The sequence below is a fragment of the Hylobates moloch genome, unplaced genomic scaffold, assembly GCF_009828535.3.
Source record: "Hylobates moloch isolate HMO894 unplaced genomic scaffold, HMol_V3 SCAFFOLD_12, whole genome shotgun sequence".
Classification (NCBI taxonomy): Eukaryota; Metazoa; Chordata; class Mammalia; order Primates; family Hylobatidae; genus Hylobates; species Hylobates moloch.
Window position 1 is genome coordinate 39,568,411 of NW_026652287.1, and position 19,190 is coordinate 39,587,600.

Below are 19,190 nucleotides of genomic sequence, written 5' to 3' on the forward strand. Positions count from 1 at the left end.
CTCAAATCCGGGAGGCAGAGGTTGCAGTGAGCCGACATCGTGCCACTGCACTCCAGGCTGGGCGAAACAGTGAGACTCCATCTCAAAAACAAAAACAAAAACAAAACAAACAAACAAACAAAAAAACGCAGAGAGAGACAGAGACACAATAAACAGTTACACAGAGACCACAGCCATTGATACAAACAGAATAACAGAGAAATAGACCCAGATAGATGGAAACACACAGCACAGACCTACTCAAGTAATAACCAGATATAGATAGATACAGCCAAGACCTGGCCACATGCAGAGAGAGACGCAGCTGGACTCACATGACAGCCAGACACTCATGACAGCCCGACACACTCAAGCCATGCTGCAGACTGCGAAAGACACAGGGGCTGGAAGCAGTGGCTCAGTAATCCCAGCACCTTGGGAGGCTGAGGTAGGATTGTTTGAGGCCAGGAGTTCAAGACCAGCCTGAGCAATATAACAAGACCCCATCTCAGGCCGGGCGCGGTGGCTCACGCCTGTAATCCCAGCACTTTGGGAGGCCGAGGCGGGTGGATCGCCTGAGGTTGGGAGTTCGAGACCAGCCTGGCCAGCATGGTGAAACCCTGTCTCTAATAAAAATACAAAAATTAGCCGGGCCTGGTGGCAGGCACCTGTAATCCCAGCTACTTGGGAAACTGAGGCAGGAGAATCGCTTGAACCCGGGAGGTGGAGATTGCGGTGAGCCGAGATCACGCCATTGCACTCCAGCCTGGGCAACAGAGCCAGACTCTGTCTCAAAAAAAAAAAAAAAAAATTAAAAAAAATTAAGACCCCATCTCTACAAAAATTAAAACTTCAGCCAGGTGCAGTGGTCCCAGCTACTCCGCAGGCTGAGGCGGGAGGATCCCTTGAGCCCAGGTGGTGGGGGTTGTAGTGAGCTGTGATCGTGCCATTGCACTCCAGCCTGGGCAACAGTGTAAGACCCTATCTCCAAACAAACACAGGAACAAACGAAAACAACGAAAAAGACACAGGCACACAGGTGGACAGACGTAGTCATGTTGAGACAGCATATGTGAACATATTTGCAGGTACAAAAACAGAACATGATATAATCAGGGTCACACCTACACATGAAATCCTGCAGATAGACTCAGACCACTGTGTGGTGTGAAAACACCTCGTGGCTGGGCACGGTGGCTCACGCCTGTAACCCCAGCACTTTGGGAGGCCGAGGTGGGCGGATCACCTGAGGTCGGGAGTTTGAGACCAGCCTGACCAACATGGAGAAACCCCGTCTCTATTAAAAATACAAAATTAGCCGGGCATGGTGGCACACACTTGTAATCCCAGCTACTCAGGACGTTGAGGCAAGAGAATCGCTTGAACATGGGAGGCGGAGGTTGTGATGAGCCAAGATCGTGCCATTGCACTCCAGCCTGGGCATCAAGAGCAAAACTCTGTCAAAAAAAAAAAAAGAAGACACCTCGTACCCACAGTCATTGGACACATACGGAGTCAGAATCTTGTCAGCCACATCCTCCCACAGTCTGATGGACATGTGCTATTATCCGAATGTGTGTCCCTCCAAAATTCATATGTTGAAACCTAAAGCCCCAAGGCAGTAGTTAGAAGAGCCGAGATCACGCCATTGCACTCCAGCCTGGGCAACAAGAGTGAAACTCCGTCTCAAAAAAAAAAAAAAAAGAGGTGGGGCCTCTGGGAGGTGATGAGGTCAAGAGGTATCCACCCTCAACAATGGGATTAATGCCTTTATTTTTTTTTATTTTTATTTTTATTTTTTTTTTTTGAGACGGAGTCTCGCTCTGTCGCCCAGGCTGGAGTGCGGTGGCGCAATCTCGGCTCACTGCAAGCTCCGCCTCCCGGGTTCACGCCATTCTCCCGCCTCAGCCTCCCGAGTAGCTGGGACTACAGCCACCCGCCACCACGCCTGGCTAATTTTTTGTATTTTTAGTAGAGACGGGGTTTCACCATTTTAGCCAGGATGGTCTCGATCTCCTGACCTCGTGATCCGCCCGCCTCGGCCTCCCAAAGTGCTGGGATTACAGGCGTGAGCCACCGCGCCCGGCCCGGATTAATGCCTTTATAAAAGAGGCTTGAGGCCCAGCGAGGTGGCTCTGGCAGGGTGCAGTGGTTCACACCTGTAATCCCAGCACTCTGGGAGGCTGAGGGGGGTGGACTGCTTGAGGCAGAAGTTTGAGACCAGCCTGGGCAGAATGGTGAAACCCCATCTCTACAAAAAAATACAGAAATTAGCTGGGCATGGTGGTGTGCACCTGTAGTCCCAGCTACTTGGGAGGCTGAGTGAGAGGATCGCTTGAACCCGGGAGACAGAGGTTGCAGGGTCGAGACTGCACCACTGCACTGCAGCATGGGCAAGAGAGAGAGAGACTCTGTCTCAGGGAAATAAAAAATAAATAAATAAATAAAAAGAGGTTTGAGCTAGGTGTGGTGATAGCACCTGTAGTCCCGGCTACTTGGGAGGCCAAGGCAGGAGGATCACTTGAGCCCAGGAGTTCAAGGCTACAGTGAGCGTTGATTGCACCACTGCATTCCAGCCTGGGTGACAGAGCAAGACTCTATGTTTAAAAAAAAAACAATTAAGGCTGCTATGACAAAATATCTGCAACCTCTGCCTCCCAGGTTCAAGCGATTCTCCTGCCTCAGCCTCCTGAGTAACTGGGACTACAGGTCTGTGCCACCATGCCCGGCTATGTAGCTAGCTACTTGGGAGGCTGAGGCAGGAGAACCGCTTGGACCTGGGAGTTGTAGTGAGCCAAGATCGTGCTATTGTACTCCAGCCTGGGTGATAAGAGCGAAACTCCATCCCCCTACCTAAAAAAAAGAGAGATGGGGTTGCACTCTGTCACCTAGGCCGACGTGCAGTGGTACCGTCATAGCTCACTGTAGCCTTGACCTCCTGGGCTCAAGTGATCCTCTCACCTCAGCCTCCTGAGTAGCTGGGACTACAGTTGCGTGCTACTGTACACACAACTGTTTTTTTTTTTTAATTTTTTTTTTTTTTTTTTTTTGAGACAGAGTCTCACTCTGTCACCCAGGCTGGAGTGCAGTGGCGCGATCTTTGCTCACTGCAACCACCACCTCCCAGGTTCAAGCGATTCTCTCTCACCTCAACCTCCCAAGTAGCTGGGATTATAGGTGCCTGCCACCGCACCTGGCTAATTTTTGTATTTTTATTTTATTTATTTATTTATTTATTTTGAGACAAAGTCTCGCTCTGTCGCCCAGGTTGGAGTGCACTGGCGCGATCTCCGCTCACTGCAAGCTCCACCTCCCAGGTTTACGCCATTCTCCTGCCTCAGCCTCCGGAGTAGCTGGGACTACAGGCGTGTTCCACTACGCCTGGCTAATTTTTTTGTATTTTTAGTAGAGACGGGGTTTCACCATGTTAGCCAAGGTGATCTGGATCGCCTGACCTCGTAATCCACCCGCCTTGGCCTCCCAAAGTGCTGGGATTACAGGCGTGAGCTACCGCGCCCGGCCACCTGTTTTTGTTTTTTTAATTGTTTTAAGAGATGGGGTCTCCCTCTCTGTGTCTCCTAGGCTGGAGTGCAGTGGTACCGTTATAGCTCAATGCGACCTCTAACTCCTTGGCTCAAGTGACCCTCCCATTTCAGCCTCTTGAGCAACTAGGGTTATAGGCACAGCCACCACACATGGTTAATTTTTTTGTTGTTGTGTTTTGAGACGGAGTTTCACTCTTGTTGCCCAGGCTGAGTGCAATGGCATGATCTTGGCTCACTGCAACCTCTGCCTCCCAGGTTCAAGCGATTCTCCTGCCTCAGCCTCCCAAGTAGCTGGGATTACAGGCACCCGTCAGCACGCCTGGCTTACTTTTGTATTTTTAGTAGAGACAGGGTTTCAGCATGTGGCCAGGCTGGTCTGGAACTCCTGACCTCAGGTGATCCACCCACCTCAGCCTCCTGAAGTGCTGGGATTACAGGTGTGAGCCACTGTGCCTAGCCTTTTTATTTTTTTATTTTTAATTTTTTTTAGAGACAGGGTCTCCATCTGTTGCTCTGGCTGGAGTGCAGTGGTGCGATCATAGCTCACTATAGTCTCGAACTCCTGGGCTCATGTTATCCTCCCATCCCAGCCTCCCAAGGAGCTAGGACTACAGCAATGTGCCACCACACCCCGCTAACTTATTGGAACAATTTTCATAGAGACAGGGTCTTGCTATGTTGCCTAGGGCGGCCTCAAACTCCTGGCCTCAAGAGATCTTCCTGCTTCAGCCTCCCAAAGTCCTGGGATTACAGGTGTGAGCCACAGTGCCTGGCCCAGCCAGCAGCATTTATCTTCAAATCTCTCTCACTTGCTGGGACTCCTGCTTTTGTCCTCACTTCTTCTCTGACTCTGATCCTCTGTCTCCCTCTTATAAAGACCCGTGTGATTATATTGGACCCACCCAAATAATTTGCCATAATCCTGTTATCTTAAAATCCTTAACTTTGCCAGGCATGGTGGCTCATGCCTGTAATCCCAGCACTTTGGGAGGCTGAAGCCTGAGGATCGCCTGAGGCCAGAAGTTCAAGACCAACCTGGGCAATATCTCAAGATCCCGTCTCTACAAAAAATCTAAAAAATAGCTGGGTGCAGGCCAGCTTCGGTGGCTCATGCCTGTAATCCCAGCACTTTGGGAGGCTGAGGTGGGTGGATCACCTGAGGTCAGCAGTTCAAGACCAGCCTGGCCAACATGGTGAAACCCCATCTCTACTAAAAATACAGAAATTAGCCACATGTGGTGGCGCATGCCTATAATCCCAGCTACTCGGGAGGTTGAGGCAGGAGAATCGCTTGAACCTGGGAGGTGGAGGTTGCAGTGAGCTGAGATCGTGCCATGGCACTCCAGCCTGGGCGACAGAGTCAGACTCCACCTCAAAAAAAAAAAAATTAAAAATTAGCTGGGTGTGGTGGTACACGCCTGTAGTTCCGAATCAGGAGGCTGAGATGGGAGGATTACTTAAGCCCAGAAGGTCAAGGCTGCAATAAATTGTGATCATGCCACTGCTCTCCAGGCAATAGAGTGAGACTCTGTCTCAAAAACAGACAAAAACCTACACCTGGCCGGATGCGGTTGCTTGCTCTTGTAATCCCAGCACTTTGCGAGGCCGAGGTGGGTGGATTGCTTGAGCTCAGAGATCCTCTCACCTCAGCCTCTCGAGACCAGCCTGGGTATCATGGTGAAACGCCATCTCTACAGAAAAACTAGCTGGCATGGTGACACATGCCTGTAGTCCCAGCTACTTGGGAGGCTGAGGTAGGAGGATCACTTGAGCCCAGGAGGTCGAGGCTGCAGTGAGCCATGATTGTGCTACTGCACTCCAGCTTGGGTGACAGAAGGAGACTAAAAAAAAAAAAAGTTGAACCCCCCAAAGCAACTGCCTCATCAAAGTTTGGGGAAATATTTAAAAACAAACAAACAAACAAAACCAGGCTGGGTGTGCTGGCTCACACCTAATCTCAGCATTTTGGGATGCTAAGGCGGGCTGATCACCTGAGGTCAGGAGTTTGAGATCAGCCCCTGGCCAACATGGTGAAACCCCGTCTCTACTAAAAATACAAAAAAAATTGGCCGGGCGTGGTGGCTCAGGCCGGGCGCAGTGGCTCACGCTTGTAATCCCAGCACTTTGGGAGGCCGAGGCGGGCGGATCAGGAGGTCAGGAGATCGAGACCACGGTGAAACCCCGTCTCTACCAAAAATACAAAAAAATTAGCCAGGCGTGGTGGCGGGCGCCTGTAGTCCCAGCTACTCGGAGAGGCTGAGGCAGGAGAATGGCGTGAATCCGGGAGGCAGAGCTTGTAGTGAGCGGAGATCGCGCCACTGCACTCCAGCCTGGGCAACAGAGCGAGACTCCGTCTCAAAAAAAAAAAAAAAAAAAAAAATTAGCCGGGCGTGGCGGTGGGTGCCTGTAATCCCAGCTACTTGGGAGGCTGCAGCAGGAGAATCATTTGAACCTGGGAGGTGGAGATTGCAGTGAGCCAAGATCGCACCACTGCACTGCAGCCTGGGCAACAAGAGCGAAACTCTCTCAAAAATAAATAAATAGGCCAGGCGCGGTTGCTCACACCTGTAATCCCAGCACTTTGGGAGGCCGAGGCGGGTGGACATGAGGTCAGGAGATCAAGACCATCCTGGCTAACACGGTGAAACCCCATCTCTACTAAATATACAAAAAATTAGCCGGGCGTCGTGGCGGGCGTCTGTAGTCCTAGCTACTCGGAGAGGCTGAGGCAGGAGACTAGCGTGAACCCGGGAGGCGGAGCTTGCAGTGAGCCGAGATCGCGCCAGTGCACTCCAGCCTGGGTGACAGAGCAAGACTCCGTCTCAAAAATAAATAAATAAATACATAAATAATAAATAAACTAAACTAAAAAAAATAAAAAATAAAAAATAAAAAGTCCGTACACTTCTGAGTAGTTAAGTGCCTTGTGCAAGGAAGGAGGTTGCTGAGTGGGGAACCCAACCCAGATCTATCCACTATACTGCTACCTAAATCCTTTGTATTGCTGGTCTACCACCCAGTGCTGTGCTGTGCTGGGCCTGCTGAAGCTGCTGTGGGCTGATGTCCATGCTGCTTCCCTCATGCCTCGTCTTACTCCTGGCTGCAGGGGGACGTAGCAAGAAGACTGGGGCTCCAGCCTGGGTGTCTGGTGGTCTAGCATAGAGTGGTGGACATTACTGCTTGGCTCTCCGCGTTTCCCCCGCTCACCTACCCTTGCCCCTGGCTCGTCTTCCTGATGCAGAGGCTACAAAAAACTCCAAACCCTACATTTCCCAGATGCCTTTGCAGCTCCGTTTCTGGATGCAGAATTGGTTCTACCAATGAGAAATGCTCATGAGAGATTTAGAAAGTGGAAGTGAGGCAGTGTGGGCGTGTGTGTATATCTTGCTGAGAAGCAGGGTTATGGAGCTATACATTTTATTTTCATGAATTTGTGTTCTTTGTTGGACCCATTTCCAGGTCACAGTTCTGGTAACTGCCTCTTCGTTCTCCACCTTTCTCCCTGTACAAAGGAGCTGCTCCTTGGTAACCCAGCTCTGTGGTGTCACGAGGGTCCTACCTATTCTGGGGCTGCTCAATCTGTGGTCTTATTCACACGTCTTCAGCGTCTCCTGAGAACTTGTTAAAAATGCAGAGTCTTGAGCCCCACCCCGGACCTACTTACTGAATCTGAAACTGTGAGGGGGTGGGACTGAAGAAGCTGTGCTTTAGCAAGTTGTTCTACTGATTCTTTTGCACAGTAAAATTTGAGAAGCCTACAGCCCACTCTCTCAGCGTCTTCCAGTGATTTTGCAAGCACCATCGATTCTTGTATTAAGCTCCTGTCTGCTTAATATACCTAGAATGGTCCCCACACGGAACTCCAGCTGCCCTGTCAGGATTCTAGAGTTCAACTAGCAGGGTTTGAATTCCAGCTCACTGTTTAATAGCCATGTGACCATGGGCAAGTGACTTTGTGTGGCAAATTGTAATTTATTCCTTCGTTTTTTCCTTCCTTCCTTTTTTCCTTCCCTCCTTTTTTCCTTCCTTCCTTTTTTCCTTCCTTCTTTCCTTCCTTCTTTCCTTCCTTCTTTCCTTCCTTCTTTCCTTCCTCCCTCCCTCCCTTCCTTCCTTCCTTCCTTCCTCCCTCCCTCCCTCCCTTCCTTCTTTCCTTCCTTCCTTCCTCACTCTTCTCTCCCTCCCTCCCTTTCTTCCTTCCCTCCTTCCTGTCTTCCTGTCTTCTTGCCTTCCTCTTTCCTTCCTTCCCTCCTTTCTTTTCTCTCTGTCTTTCTTTTCTTTCTTTCCTTCTTTTTTTTGAGACAGAGTCTCACTCTGTTGCCCAGGCTGAAGTGCAATGGCACAATCTCAGCTCTCACTTCAACCTCTGCCTCCCAGGTTCAAGTGATTCTCCTGCCTCAGCCTCCTGAGTAGCTGGGATTACAGGTGCGCGCCACCATACCCAGCTAATTTTTTGTGCCTTTAGTAGAGACGGGGTTTCACCATGTTGGCCAGGCTGGTATCGAACTCCTGACCTCGTGATCCGCCCGCCTCAGCCTCTCAAAGTGCTGGGATTACAGGTAAGAGCCACCGTGCCCAGCACATTCCCCTCCCCTCCCCTCCCCTCCCTTCCCCTTCCCTTCCCTTCCCTTCCCTTCCCTTCCCTTCCTTTTCTCCCACAGTGTCTCACTCTGTCACCCAGGCTGTAGTGCAGTGGTGCAATTACAGCTCAGCTCACTGCAGCCTTGACCTCCTTGGCCTGGATGATTCTCCCACCTTGGCCTGCTGAGTAGCTGGGGCTACAGGTGTGCACCACCACAGCCAGTTATTATTATTATTATTATTTTGTATTTTTTGTAGAGACAGGGTTTTGCCATGTTGTCCAAGCTGGACTCAAACTCCTGGACTCAAGTAACCTGCTTGCCTTGGCCTCCCAAAATTTTGGGATTACAGGAGTGAGCCACCGCACCTGGCCAAAAAGTTGTAATTTCTAAAGATGGCCATGGCTCTATTACTCACCCTACGTGCTCTTCTAGAATCTTGCCACTCTACCATCAAGAGCTGGAGTGTGGGTTGGGCATGGTAGAACATGCCTGTAATCCCAGCACTTTGGGAGGCCAAGGCGGGTGGATCACCTGAGGTCAGGAGTTTGAGACCAGCCTAGTCAACATGGTGAAACCCCATCTCTACTAAAAATACAAAAATTAGCTGGATGTGGTGGTGGGTGCCTGTAATCCCAGCTACACAGGAGGCTGAGGCAAGATAATTGCTTGAGGCCAGGAGGTGGATGTTGCAGTGAACCAAGATCATGCCATTGTACTCTAGCCTGGGCGACAAGGGTGAAACTCTAACAAAACACAACAAAACAAAACAAAACGAAACAAAAGAGCTGGAGGATGGACCAAGTGTGGTGGCTCATGCCTGTAATCCTAGCACTTTGGGAGGCTGAGGCAGGAGACTAGCTTGGGTGACATAGTGAGACCCTATCTCTAATCTCTACTAACAATACGAAAAAATTAGCCAGATGTGGTGGCATGTGCCTGTAGTTCTAGTTACTCTGGAGGCTGAGGTGGGAGGATTGCTTGAGCCCAGGAGTTTGAGGTTTCAATGAACCATGATCACACCACTGCACTCTATCCTGGGTGACAGAGTGAGATCCTGTCTCAAAAAGAAAAGAGCTGAAGTCTGTACTTCAGCCCCCTGAATCTGAAAAAGGCTTAGTGGCTGCCTTGATGGTGAGTCCTGAATAAGTGACACTGTATGACTTCTGAAGTTAGGTCATAAAAAGCAATCCATTTTTCTTTTGCATTTACTTCTGTCCTGCTCTCTTGAGGTGTTTGCTCTGGGGGAACCCAGTAGCCATGTTGTGAGGAAGCCCAAGGGAACTATGGAGAGACCCACATAGAGAGACACTAAGGTCTTTGTTCTCCTTACTCCTGCTGAGCCCCTAGCTGATAATTGGCACCACCTGGCCAGTCAGTTGTGAGCCACCTTGGAAGCAGATCCCTCTGCCTCCGGCTAAGATGCTCTGGCTGATGTCATAGGGAGCCTAAATGAACTGCCTTGCCAATCCTTGCTCAAATTACAGATTTGGGAGCAAAATAAATACCTGTTTTTGTCTTAAGCCACTAAGTTTTGGGGGATTATTTGTTACACAGCAAAAGCTAACTGATAACTCTTTTCTCTCTCTAAACCTTGGCTTGGAAGGGAATAGAAGCTTAGGCCTTCCAGAGTTGGTGTGAGGCTTGCATGAAATGAGGCATGAGTTAGGCACACGGAAAAGCTTCATGTGGGTGAGCTGTGTTGTTACTCTGGCAAGATTGCCACTTGGGTGCCAGCTCAGGCTGCCATCTTCCTGGCACCCTTCCCTAGAGATTCCCCTTCCTGCCTTCCATATTTGCAAGGTGCCCCACAGAGAACAGCAGCACCTCTGCCACCAAGCACCCACTCTGTGCCCCTGAGACCTCCACAAATCCTCACGAACAATTCCGAGGTGGGTGTGTCAGAGACGTGTGAACCAGAACAACTCCATCTTGAATAGGAGCTGGGTAAAATGAGGCTGAGACCTGAGACCTACTGGGCTGCATTCCCAGATGGTTAAGGCATTCTAAGTCACAGGATGAGATCGGCATAAAATACAGGTCATAAAGACCTTACTGATAAAACAGGTTGCAGTAGGCCGGGTGCAGTGGCTCACGCCTGTAATCCCAGCACTTTGGGAGGCTGAGGGGGGTGGATCACGAGGTCAGGAGATCGAGACCATCCTGGCTAACACGGTGAAACCCCGTCTCTACTAAAAACACAAAAAAATTAGCCAGGCGTGGTGGTGGGCGCCTGTAGTCCCAGCTACTTGGGAGGCTGAGGCAGGAGAATGGCGTGCACCTGGGAGGCAGAGCTTGCAGTGAGCAGAGATCGCGCCACTGCACTCCAACCTTGGCGACAGAGTGAGATTCCATCTCAAAAAAAAAAACCAAAACAAACAAACAAACAAAAAAACAGGTTGCAGGAAAGAGGCTGGTCAAAACTCACCAAAACCAAGATGATGATGAAAGTGACCTCTGGGCGTCCTCACTGCTACACTCCTACCAGTGACATGACAGTTTACAGATGCCATGGCAGCATCAGGAAGTTACCCTCTATGCTCTAAAAAGGGGAGGCATGAATAATCCACCCCTTGTCTTGCATATCATCAAGAAATAACCATAAAAATGGGCAACCAGCAGCCCTTGGCCTATGGAGTAGCCATTCTTTTTTTTTTTTGATACAGAGTCTCACTTGGTCCCTGAGGCTGGAGTGTAGTGGCGCGATCTTGGCTCGCTGCAACCTCTGCCTTGCAGGTTCAACTGATTTTCCTGCTTCAGCCTCCCAAGTAGCTGTAACTACAGGCGCCTGCCACCACGCCCAGCTGATTTTTGTATTTTTAGTAGAGATGGGGTTTAGCCATGTTGACTAGTCTGGTCTCTCCTGGACTCGGGAGATCCACCCGCCTCGGCCTCCCAAAGTGTTGGGATTACAGGTGTGAGCCACTGTGCCCAGCCCCTTTACTTTCTGAATAAACATGCTTTTACTTTATGGACTTGCCCTGAATTCTTTCTTGAGTGAGATCCAAGAACTCTCTCTTGGGATCCCATTCCTATAACAGTTGTGGGGGGATCCTGGGGGAAAACATATGATCCCATTTTATAGGTGGGAAGACCGAGGCTCAGAGAGGGCAAATGGCTTAGTCAAAATCTCAGGGTTAGTGGGTGGCCTAGCCTGGCCCGTCTGATCCCTCCCCAGCACGCCCCCCACCCAGAGATGAGATGTCATCAGTACCCTCCTCCATCCTCTAGAGAAAAGCCCGCACTTGCTGTAAGAGAAGAAAGAGGAATTTGGCAGAAACATCCAGGACAACAATTCATTTATTTATCGAGGGTGAGCCAGGGAAGTGGGGAGGGAGGGCAGGGGTGACCTCTCTTCCTCACAGGCACCAGGCCTTATTTCTCTCCCAGATAAGCTAAGGTCGGCAGGAGCTGAGGGTAGTGAGGCAGGGAGGATGCATGGGGCCTGTGGGAGCCAGAGAGAAGCTGGGGTCAGAGGTAGGAGCTGACACTGTAGGGGGGTGAAAGGTGAGGGAAGGTCAAAGGTGAACTGCAGCTCGGAGGGAGGGGTCCAGTGTAAACCAGGACTTTCAGGTATAGAAGTAAAATGGGACTCACAGAGGGTGAAAGAGAAGTTGGAGTCAGAGGGGATCCAGAGATCAAAGAGAAATTGGGGTCAGAGGTAAGAGCTGGGGCTCAGGTGGAGGGTTAAAGGTGAGGCAAGGTCAGAAGTGAAGTGCAGCTCAGAGGGAGGGGTCAAACATAAACCAAGACTTATAGGTCTAGAGGTAAAATGGGATTCATGGGGAGCAGGGGTCAAAGGTGAAGCAGAGGTTAGGGGTGAAGGAGGGTCCACAAAGTTAAAGGTGCGGTTTCCAGAGTCAGAAGGGGTGAAGCGGGGCTCCTCCTGGGAGATGTCAAGGTTGGAAGAGCTCAAGGGGGTCAAAGATAAATTAGGGCTCAAAGGTCAAAGGGGAGCCAGGGTCGGAGACGAAGTAGCCAGAGGTAAAGCGAGCTCCAAAGGTATTGTTAGGGTCAGGGCCAAGTCTTAGGGTCAGGGGGGAGTCAGCCTTGGAGAGAAAGCGGGGGGGCTCTAGGGGTCAGAGATGGGGGGCTTAGCGGGTCAAAGGTCAGAAGCCTCGAGGGGACAGATGGGAAGCGATGGGAGCAGCCTAGGCCACCTCCTCCTCCGCCTCCTCCTCGAACTCGCCCTCCTCAGCTGTGGCGTCCTGGTACTGCTGGTACTCAGATACCAGGTCATTCATGTTGCTCTCGGCCTCGGTGAACTCCATCTCGTCCATGCCCTCGCCCGTGTACCAGTGCAAGAAGGCCTTGCGCCGGAACATGGCTGTGAACTGCTCGGAGATGCGCTTGAACAGCTCCTGGATGGCCGTGCTGTTGCCGATGAAGGTCGCGGCCATCTTCAGGCCGCGGGGTGGGATGTCACACACGGCCGTCTTCACGTTGTTGGGGATCCACTCCACGAAGTAGCTGCTATTCTTGCTCTGCACACTCAGCATCTGCTCATCCACCTCCTTCATGGACATGCGGCCCCGGAACACGGCGGCCACGGTCAGGTAGCGGCCGTGGCGCGGGTCGCACGCAGCCATCATGTTCTTGGCGTCGAACATCTGCTGGGTGAGCTCAGGCACCGTCAGGGCCCGGTACTGCTGGCTGCCCCGGCTGGTCAGGGGTGCGAAGCCGGGCATGAAGAAGTGCAGGCGAGGAAAGGGGACCATGTTGACGGCCAGCTTGCGCAGGTCGGCGTTCAGCTGGCCCGGGAAACGCAGGCAGGTGGTGACCCCGCTCATGGTGGCCGACACCAGGTGATTGAGGTCCCCGTAGGTGGGGGTGGTCAGCTTGAGGGTGCGGAAACAGATGTCGTAAAGTGCCTCGTTGTCGATGCAGTAGGTCTCATCTGTATTCTCCACCAGCTGGTGCACAGACAGTGTGGCATTGTAGGGTTCCACCACCGTGTCTGACACTTTGGGTGAGGGCACCACACTGAAGGTGTTCATGATGCGGTCTGGGAACTCCTCTCGGATCTTACTGATGAGCAGCGTGCCCATCCCGGACCCCGTGCCACCCCCCAGCGAGTGGGTCAGCTGGAAGCCCTGAAGGCAGTCGCAGCTCTCGGCCTCCTTCCGGACTACGTCCAGGACAGCGTCCACCAGCTCTGCGCCCTCCGTGTAGTGCCCCTTTGCCCAGTTGTTGCCGGCTCCGGATTGGCCTGGAGAGGGAAGGAGAGGGGACACACAGGCAGTTATAGGGAGCCCCAACCCTCGACCCTGTCTCTCCACCACCTGGAGGGTCTCTAGTAGTTGAATAATAGTAACTATCAAAAATAATAACAATTAGCCAGGTGTAGTGGCAGACGAGTGTAGTCCCTGGCTACTCGGGAGCCTGAGGCAAGAGAATCGCTTGAACCTGGGAGGAGGAGTCTGCAGTGAGCCAAGATGGTGCCACTGCATTCCGGCCTGGGCGATGGAGTGAGACTCCATCTCAAAAACACACACACACACACAAAACACTCCCCCGCTCCCCGCCCCCCCCCAAAAAAAACCAAGACTGGGCACTGTGGCTCATGCCTGTAACCCCAACACTTAGGGAGGCCGAGGTGGGAGGATTGCTGGAGCCCAGCAGTTCAAGACTAGCCTGGGCAATTTAGTGAGGCCATGTCTCTACAAAAAAAAAATATATATATATATAAATTAGCCAGTCACGGTGGTGGCATGCCTGTAGTACCAGTTACTAGGGAGGCTCAGGTGGGAGATTGCTTGAGCCCAGGAGTGGGAGGCTGCAGTGAGCTATGATCACACCATTGCAGCCTGGGAGACAGAGCACAACCCTGTTTCTGAAACAAATAAATAATAACAACAATAAAGATTAATATTAAACATCATTATTATTATTATCATTTTCAGGCAAGGTCTTGGTATGTTGCCCAGGCTGGAGTACAGAGGTGCAATCATGGCTCACTGCAGCCTTGACCTCCCAGGTTCAAGTGATCCTCCTGCCCCAGCCTTTTGAGTAGCTGGGACTACAGGCTTATGCTACCAGATCTGGCTAATTTTTGTATTTTTTTTTGTAGAGATGGGGTTTTGTCATGTTGCCCAGGCTGGTCTCGAACTCCTGAGATGGAGCAATCCACCTGCCTTGGCCTCCCAAAGTGTTGGGATTACAGGCGTGAGCCACCATGCTTGGCTTGTGTTGTCTTGTTAATCATGTTTATTGTCTGTAAACTCACTGTGGAATGCAAGTTCCTGGAGGAAAATAATCAGTATTAGAATATAGGCCAGGTGCGGTGGCGCACGCCTGTAATCCCAGCACTTTGGGAGGCTGAGGCAGGCAGATCGCGAGGTTAGGAGATCGAGACCATCCTGGCTAACATGGTGAAACCGCGTCTCTACTAAAAATAGAAAAATTTAGCCAGGCGAGGTGGTGGGCGCCTGTAGTCCCAGCTACTCGGGAGGCTGAGGCAGAATGGCGTGAACCCGGGAGGTGGAGCTTGCAGTGAGCCAAGATCGCACCACTGCGCTCCAGCCTGTGCGACAGAGTGAGACTTTGTCTTAAAAAAAAAAAAAAAAAAAAGAATAAAAAAATATATTGGCTGGTATTACTGTGAACAGCTAACATTTTCTTTCACCCTTCATCTGTCTCCACCTTGGTTCAGCTCCAGCATCGCGCCCCCGGATAAGTTCAGTTCCCTCTGTCCTGGTCCCCTGGCTCCTACCCTCATCACCCAGTCTGTCCTCTCCACAGTACCCACAAGAGGACACCTGAGAGACATAAGTCAGGTCCCGTCCCTCCTCTGCCTACAGCCCTCCATGGCTCCCACCTGCCTTGGGGTCAAAGCCCAAATCCTCCCTGCAGACCACAAGGCCCTGCCGGACCTGCCCCATCCCCTCCCTCACTCTGCTTCAGCCACAGTTGTTACTCCAGCTTTCCAGGTGTGGTCCTGCCCTGGGGCCTTTGCACTAGTTGCTGCTTAGAATGCTTCCCCCCAGGTATTCACGTGACTTTTTCCTCACTTACTTCAGGCTCAATGCCACATCCTCAGAGAAGCCACCTCTGGTCACCCCCACCCTCCTCCTCCCGAGCCTGGTGGTTTAGACTCCAGATTCTCAGGACTGACAAGACAAACTGTGTGACCTTGGACAAGTGACTTCCCCTTTCTGATCTGTTGGAAGATTTCAAAACATAATGATGCAGTTTTGTGGCTGTGGCCCATAATAGGTCCTTGGGAAATGGCTGGGTGAAATCAAGATGAAATGAGATTGGCCAAATGGTGTGAGTGATTTCAGGAGGACCACAGAGGGCTTGCAGTTGGGCCAAGAGATTCTTTGGCCTCTGGGTGGCCAGGGGGTGGGAGGAGCATTAAAAGTGTGGGCTCAGAGCCGGCGCAGTTGCTCATGCCTGTAATCCCAGCACTTTGGGAAGCAGAGGCAGACAGATCACCTGAGGTCAGGAGTTTGAGACCAGCCTGGCCAACATGGCGAACCCCCATCTCTATTAAAAATACAAAAAATTAGCAAGGTGTGGTGGCGCGTGCCTGTAGTCCCAGCTACTCGGGAGGCTGAGACAGGAGAATCGCTTGAATCCGGGAGGTGGAGGTTGTGTCACTGCACTCCAGCCTGGGCAACGGAGACTGGAGTCAGACCCTCTGGCTCCTGACAGCCCCAGTGGCTTATGGTGTGACTTTCTGCATGTGACCTAAGGTCTCTGTGCCTCTGTTTTCTCACCTGTAAAATGGAAGTAAGAGGCGAGTTGCAGAAAAGATTCAGAGGTAAGACAGGTCCTGCATTAGCACATCTTAGATGCTGGGAGTATCGGAGGTGGGTGGAGCCAGGGCCTGAGGCCAGGGTGGGGACATGCACCAGCTGGAGCCAGGAAAGCTTTCCCGGAAGGATTGTCCCAGGGTGTGGACTCCCCACTATCTTCACATATGCTGTTCCCTCTGTCTTAAACATCTTTCCTCCCTTCAATGCCCTTTGGCTAGTCCAAATCCTACTCACATTCTAGACTGCAGATAGTAATCAAAACAACGACAAATGCTTATTTACCTCTTTCTCTGTGTCAGGCATTGTTCTAAACTCTTTACACACATTCGTGACTTTATACCTCATAATTTTTTTTTTTTTTTTTTTTTGGAGACGAAGTTTCGCTCTCATTGCCCAGGCTGGAGTGCAGTGTCGTGATCTCGGCTCACCACAACCTCTGCCTCCTGTGTTCAAGCAATTCTCCTGCCTCAGCCTCCTGAGTAGCTAGGATTACAGGCATGCGCCACCACGCCTGGTTAATTTTTTATTTTTAGTAGAGATGGGGTTTCTCCATGTTAGTCAGGCAGGTCTCAAACTCCCGACCTCAGGTGATCCACCCGCATCGGCCTCCCAAAGTGCTGGGATTATAGGTGTGAGCCACTGTGCCCGCCCTAAGCCTCACAATTCTAATAGTTAGCATTTTAGAATCCCTGTTTTATTTTATCTTTTTTAGAGATGGGGGTCTCATGCCATCGCTCAGGCTGGAGTGCAGTGGCACCATCACAGCTCACGGCAGCCTCAACCTCCCAGGCTCAAGTGATTCTCCTACCTTAGCCTCACGAGTAGCTGTGACTACAGGCGCACACCACCTCACTCAGCTAATTAAAATTTTTTTCTTTTTGTAGAGACAGGGTCTCACCACGGTGCCCAGGCTGGTCTCGAACTCCTGACCTCAAGCTCTCTTCCTGACTCAGCCTCCCAAAGTCCTGCGTTTACAGGCATGAGCCACCATGCCCAGTGAAATCCCTGTTTTAAAGACGAGGAGGCCGGGCAAGGTGGCTCATGCTTGTAATCCAGCACTTTGGGAGCTGAGTTGGGTGGATCGTTCGAGTCCAGGAGTTTGAGACTAGCCTGGGCAACATAGAGAGACCTGCCTCTCTACAAAGAAAACTAAAAAATCAGCTGGGTGTGGTGGTGCATGCCTGTAGTTCCAGCTACTTGGGAGACTGAGGCAAGAGGATCACATGTGCCCGGAGGTGGAGGCGGCAGTGAGCCGTTATCATGCCACTGCACTCCAGCCTGGGTGACAGCAGGACAGACAGACCCTGTCTGAAAAAAAAAAAAAAAAAAAAAAAGATTTTGAGGCCCAGAAAGGCTGAGGAGCCCATCCTAAGTTATCCAACTGAATCAACCCCTGGCCGAGCTTTACTTATTTATCTCCTTTGTGGCCTATCACCTTCTACCAGAATGTGAGCTGCACTGGGGCAGAGAGGGAACTCCGGCTGTTTGATTCTTCCCTGCATCTCCAGCTTCTAGAACAGGGCCTGGTATACAGTGAGTGCTCACTGTTGAAAGCATGAAGTAGCAGAATTGGGATGTGCACCCAGGCAGTCTGGTACCGGTTCAGACCGTTGAATTAAAATGCCACCTCCTCCAGGAAGACTTCCCTGAATCCCTGTCTGTATCCGCCCTCCTCAGGGCTCTCACAGTGGCCTGAGCATCCCCCCATCACAGCCCTGGATGCAGGACTGGTGCCTAGTGCCCTGTCCACCCCATCTCTGGTCTGTGGGCCCCAGTGGTGGCTGTTGACTCTGTGGTGTTAGCAGGAATAAGGAGGTTTTCCAGCCTCTGGCTCCCTGCTGGGGGACTCACCAAACACGAAGTTGTCCGGCCGAAAGATCTGACCGAAGGGGCCGGAACGGACAGAGTCCATGGTGCCGGGTTCCAGGTCCACCAGCACCGCTCTGGGGACATAATTTCCTCCTGCAGGGAAACAGATGGAGGGCAGTTCGGTGCGTGCCAGGAACCACAGGCGCCCGGTAGCATCCTGTTCCCTCCCAGCTGCCCCTCCCCACCTGGAAGGTGCCTCCTTCGCCCTACCTGTGGCCTCGTTGTAGTACACGTTGATCCTCTCCAGTTGCAGGTCACTGTCCCCATGGTATGTGCCTGTGGGGTCGATGCCATGTTCGTCACTGATAACCTCCCAAAACTAGAGAGAGAGGTGGTCGGAAGAGTTGAGAGAGGGGAAGCCGGTGGCCAAGCCAAGGACTCCCCCCAGCCCCAACTACCTCCCTAGCTGCCAACTCTCCCTCAGCAAGGTGAACGGGGGACCTAGAGGCATGGTGTCGGGGCGAGGATGAGGCAGCAAGAAGGAGCGGTGGGGGCGGGGTGCAGCCGAGTCAGCACCCAGCGGGGCCGGCTGGTGCCAGCGCACCCAGGCTGCAGCCCGGGGGAGGCATGGGGGCTCTTTGTGCGTGAGGAGGGGACAGTGGCCCAGCTGTGGGCCCAGCTGTGACAGGCGGACAGAAGGCTGGCTCCCACTCTCCGCAGCCTCTTTGTTCCCAGCCTGGCCCTGCCACCCCCACCCCGCGACCCTTCCCCCAAGGCCCCTGGGGCGCGCTGGCCTCCTGGGGACCTCATTCCTCTCCAAAGGCTCCTAGGTTGGGGGTGCTCCGGGGACCGACCCCGCGCTGCTCCCCGGGGCCGCCGCTGCCTCCCCGGGCCCCGTCCCCCGAGCACCTTGGCCCCGATCTGGTTGCCGCACTGGCCGGCCTGCAGGTGCACGATCTCCCGCATGGCGGTGGCGCTGAGGGTGGACGCGGCGGCGGTGGCGCGAGCGCGGGGAGCTGCGGCGGCGGCGCGGGTGGAAGATGCGGCGGAGACGGCGGAGCACGGTCCCTGCGCCCCCGGGAGCCGCTATATGAGCGGGCGGGGCACGCGTCACGGCCGGTCACCCTCCCGCTCCGCCCCTTGGTCCCGCCCCGGGATGATGGAGGGGGCTGGGGTGGGGGGAGGTGGTGCAGGGACCTCCCTCCCCAGGGGCCTCCCAGAGACGTCCAGGACCTCACGTGCTCCGACCCCTGCCTTGGGGGTGAGGCCCCTTAGGGAGCCACCAGTGCCGTCTTCTCGGTCCCAGCCCCCAGCTAGGCTTGGCCACCCGCAGAAATTGGGCGGAGGAAGGGAGGGGAGCGCCTGGTAAACAGGCATATGAGAAGTCCTGCCCCTCCCCCTTAGCCTCCACCCTCCCGCCCCAGGCCTTGCCTCAGTTTCTCGGTCCGCAGCCCCCCTTCTCATTCTATTTAGATCGCATTCGCCAGAATCCTTGCAGTAACCGCGAGCCCTCCCAGTGG

The 19,190-nt window shown here is 52.6% G+C and overlaps 1 protein-coding gene across 1 annotated transcript; it reads right to left on the bottom strand.

Moving 5' to 3' along the window:
- Positions 1 to 11,383: 11,383 nt before the first annotated feature.
- Positions 11,384 to 18,758, bottom strand: TUBB4A (tubulin beta 4A class IVa). The gene is made up of 4 exons (XM_032169434.2): positions 18,580 to 18,758; positions 17,941 to 18,049; positions 17,713 to 17,823; positions 11,384 to 13,310 (listed from the first exon to the last, which is right to left on the bottom strand). The coding sequence occupies exons 1-4, from the start codon at positions 18,634 to 18,636 to the stop codon at positions 12,253 to 12,255; spliced, it is 1,335 nt and encodes a 444-aa protein (XP_032025325.1). The 5' UTR covers positions 18,637 to 18,758; the 3' UTR covers positions 11,384 to 12,252.
- Between the last annotated feature and the right edge of the window lie 432 nt (positions 18,759 to 19,190).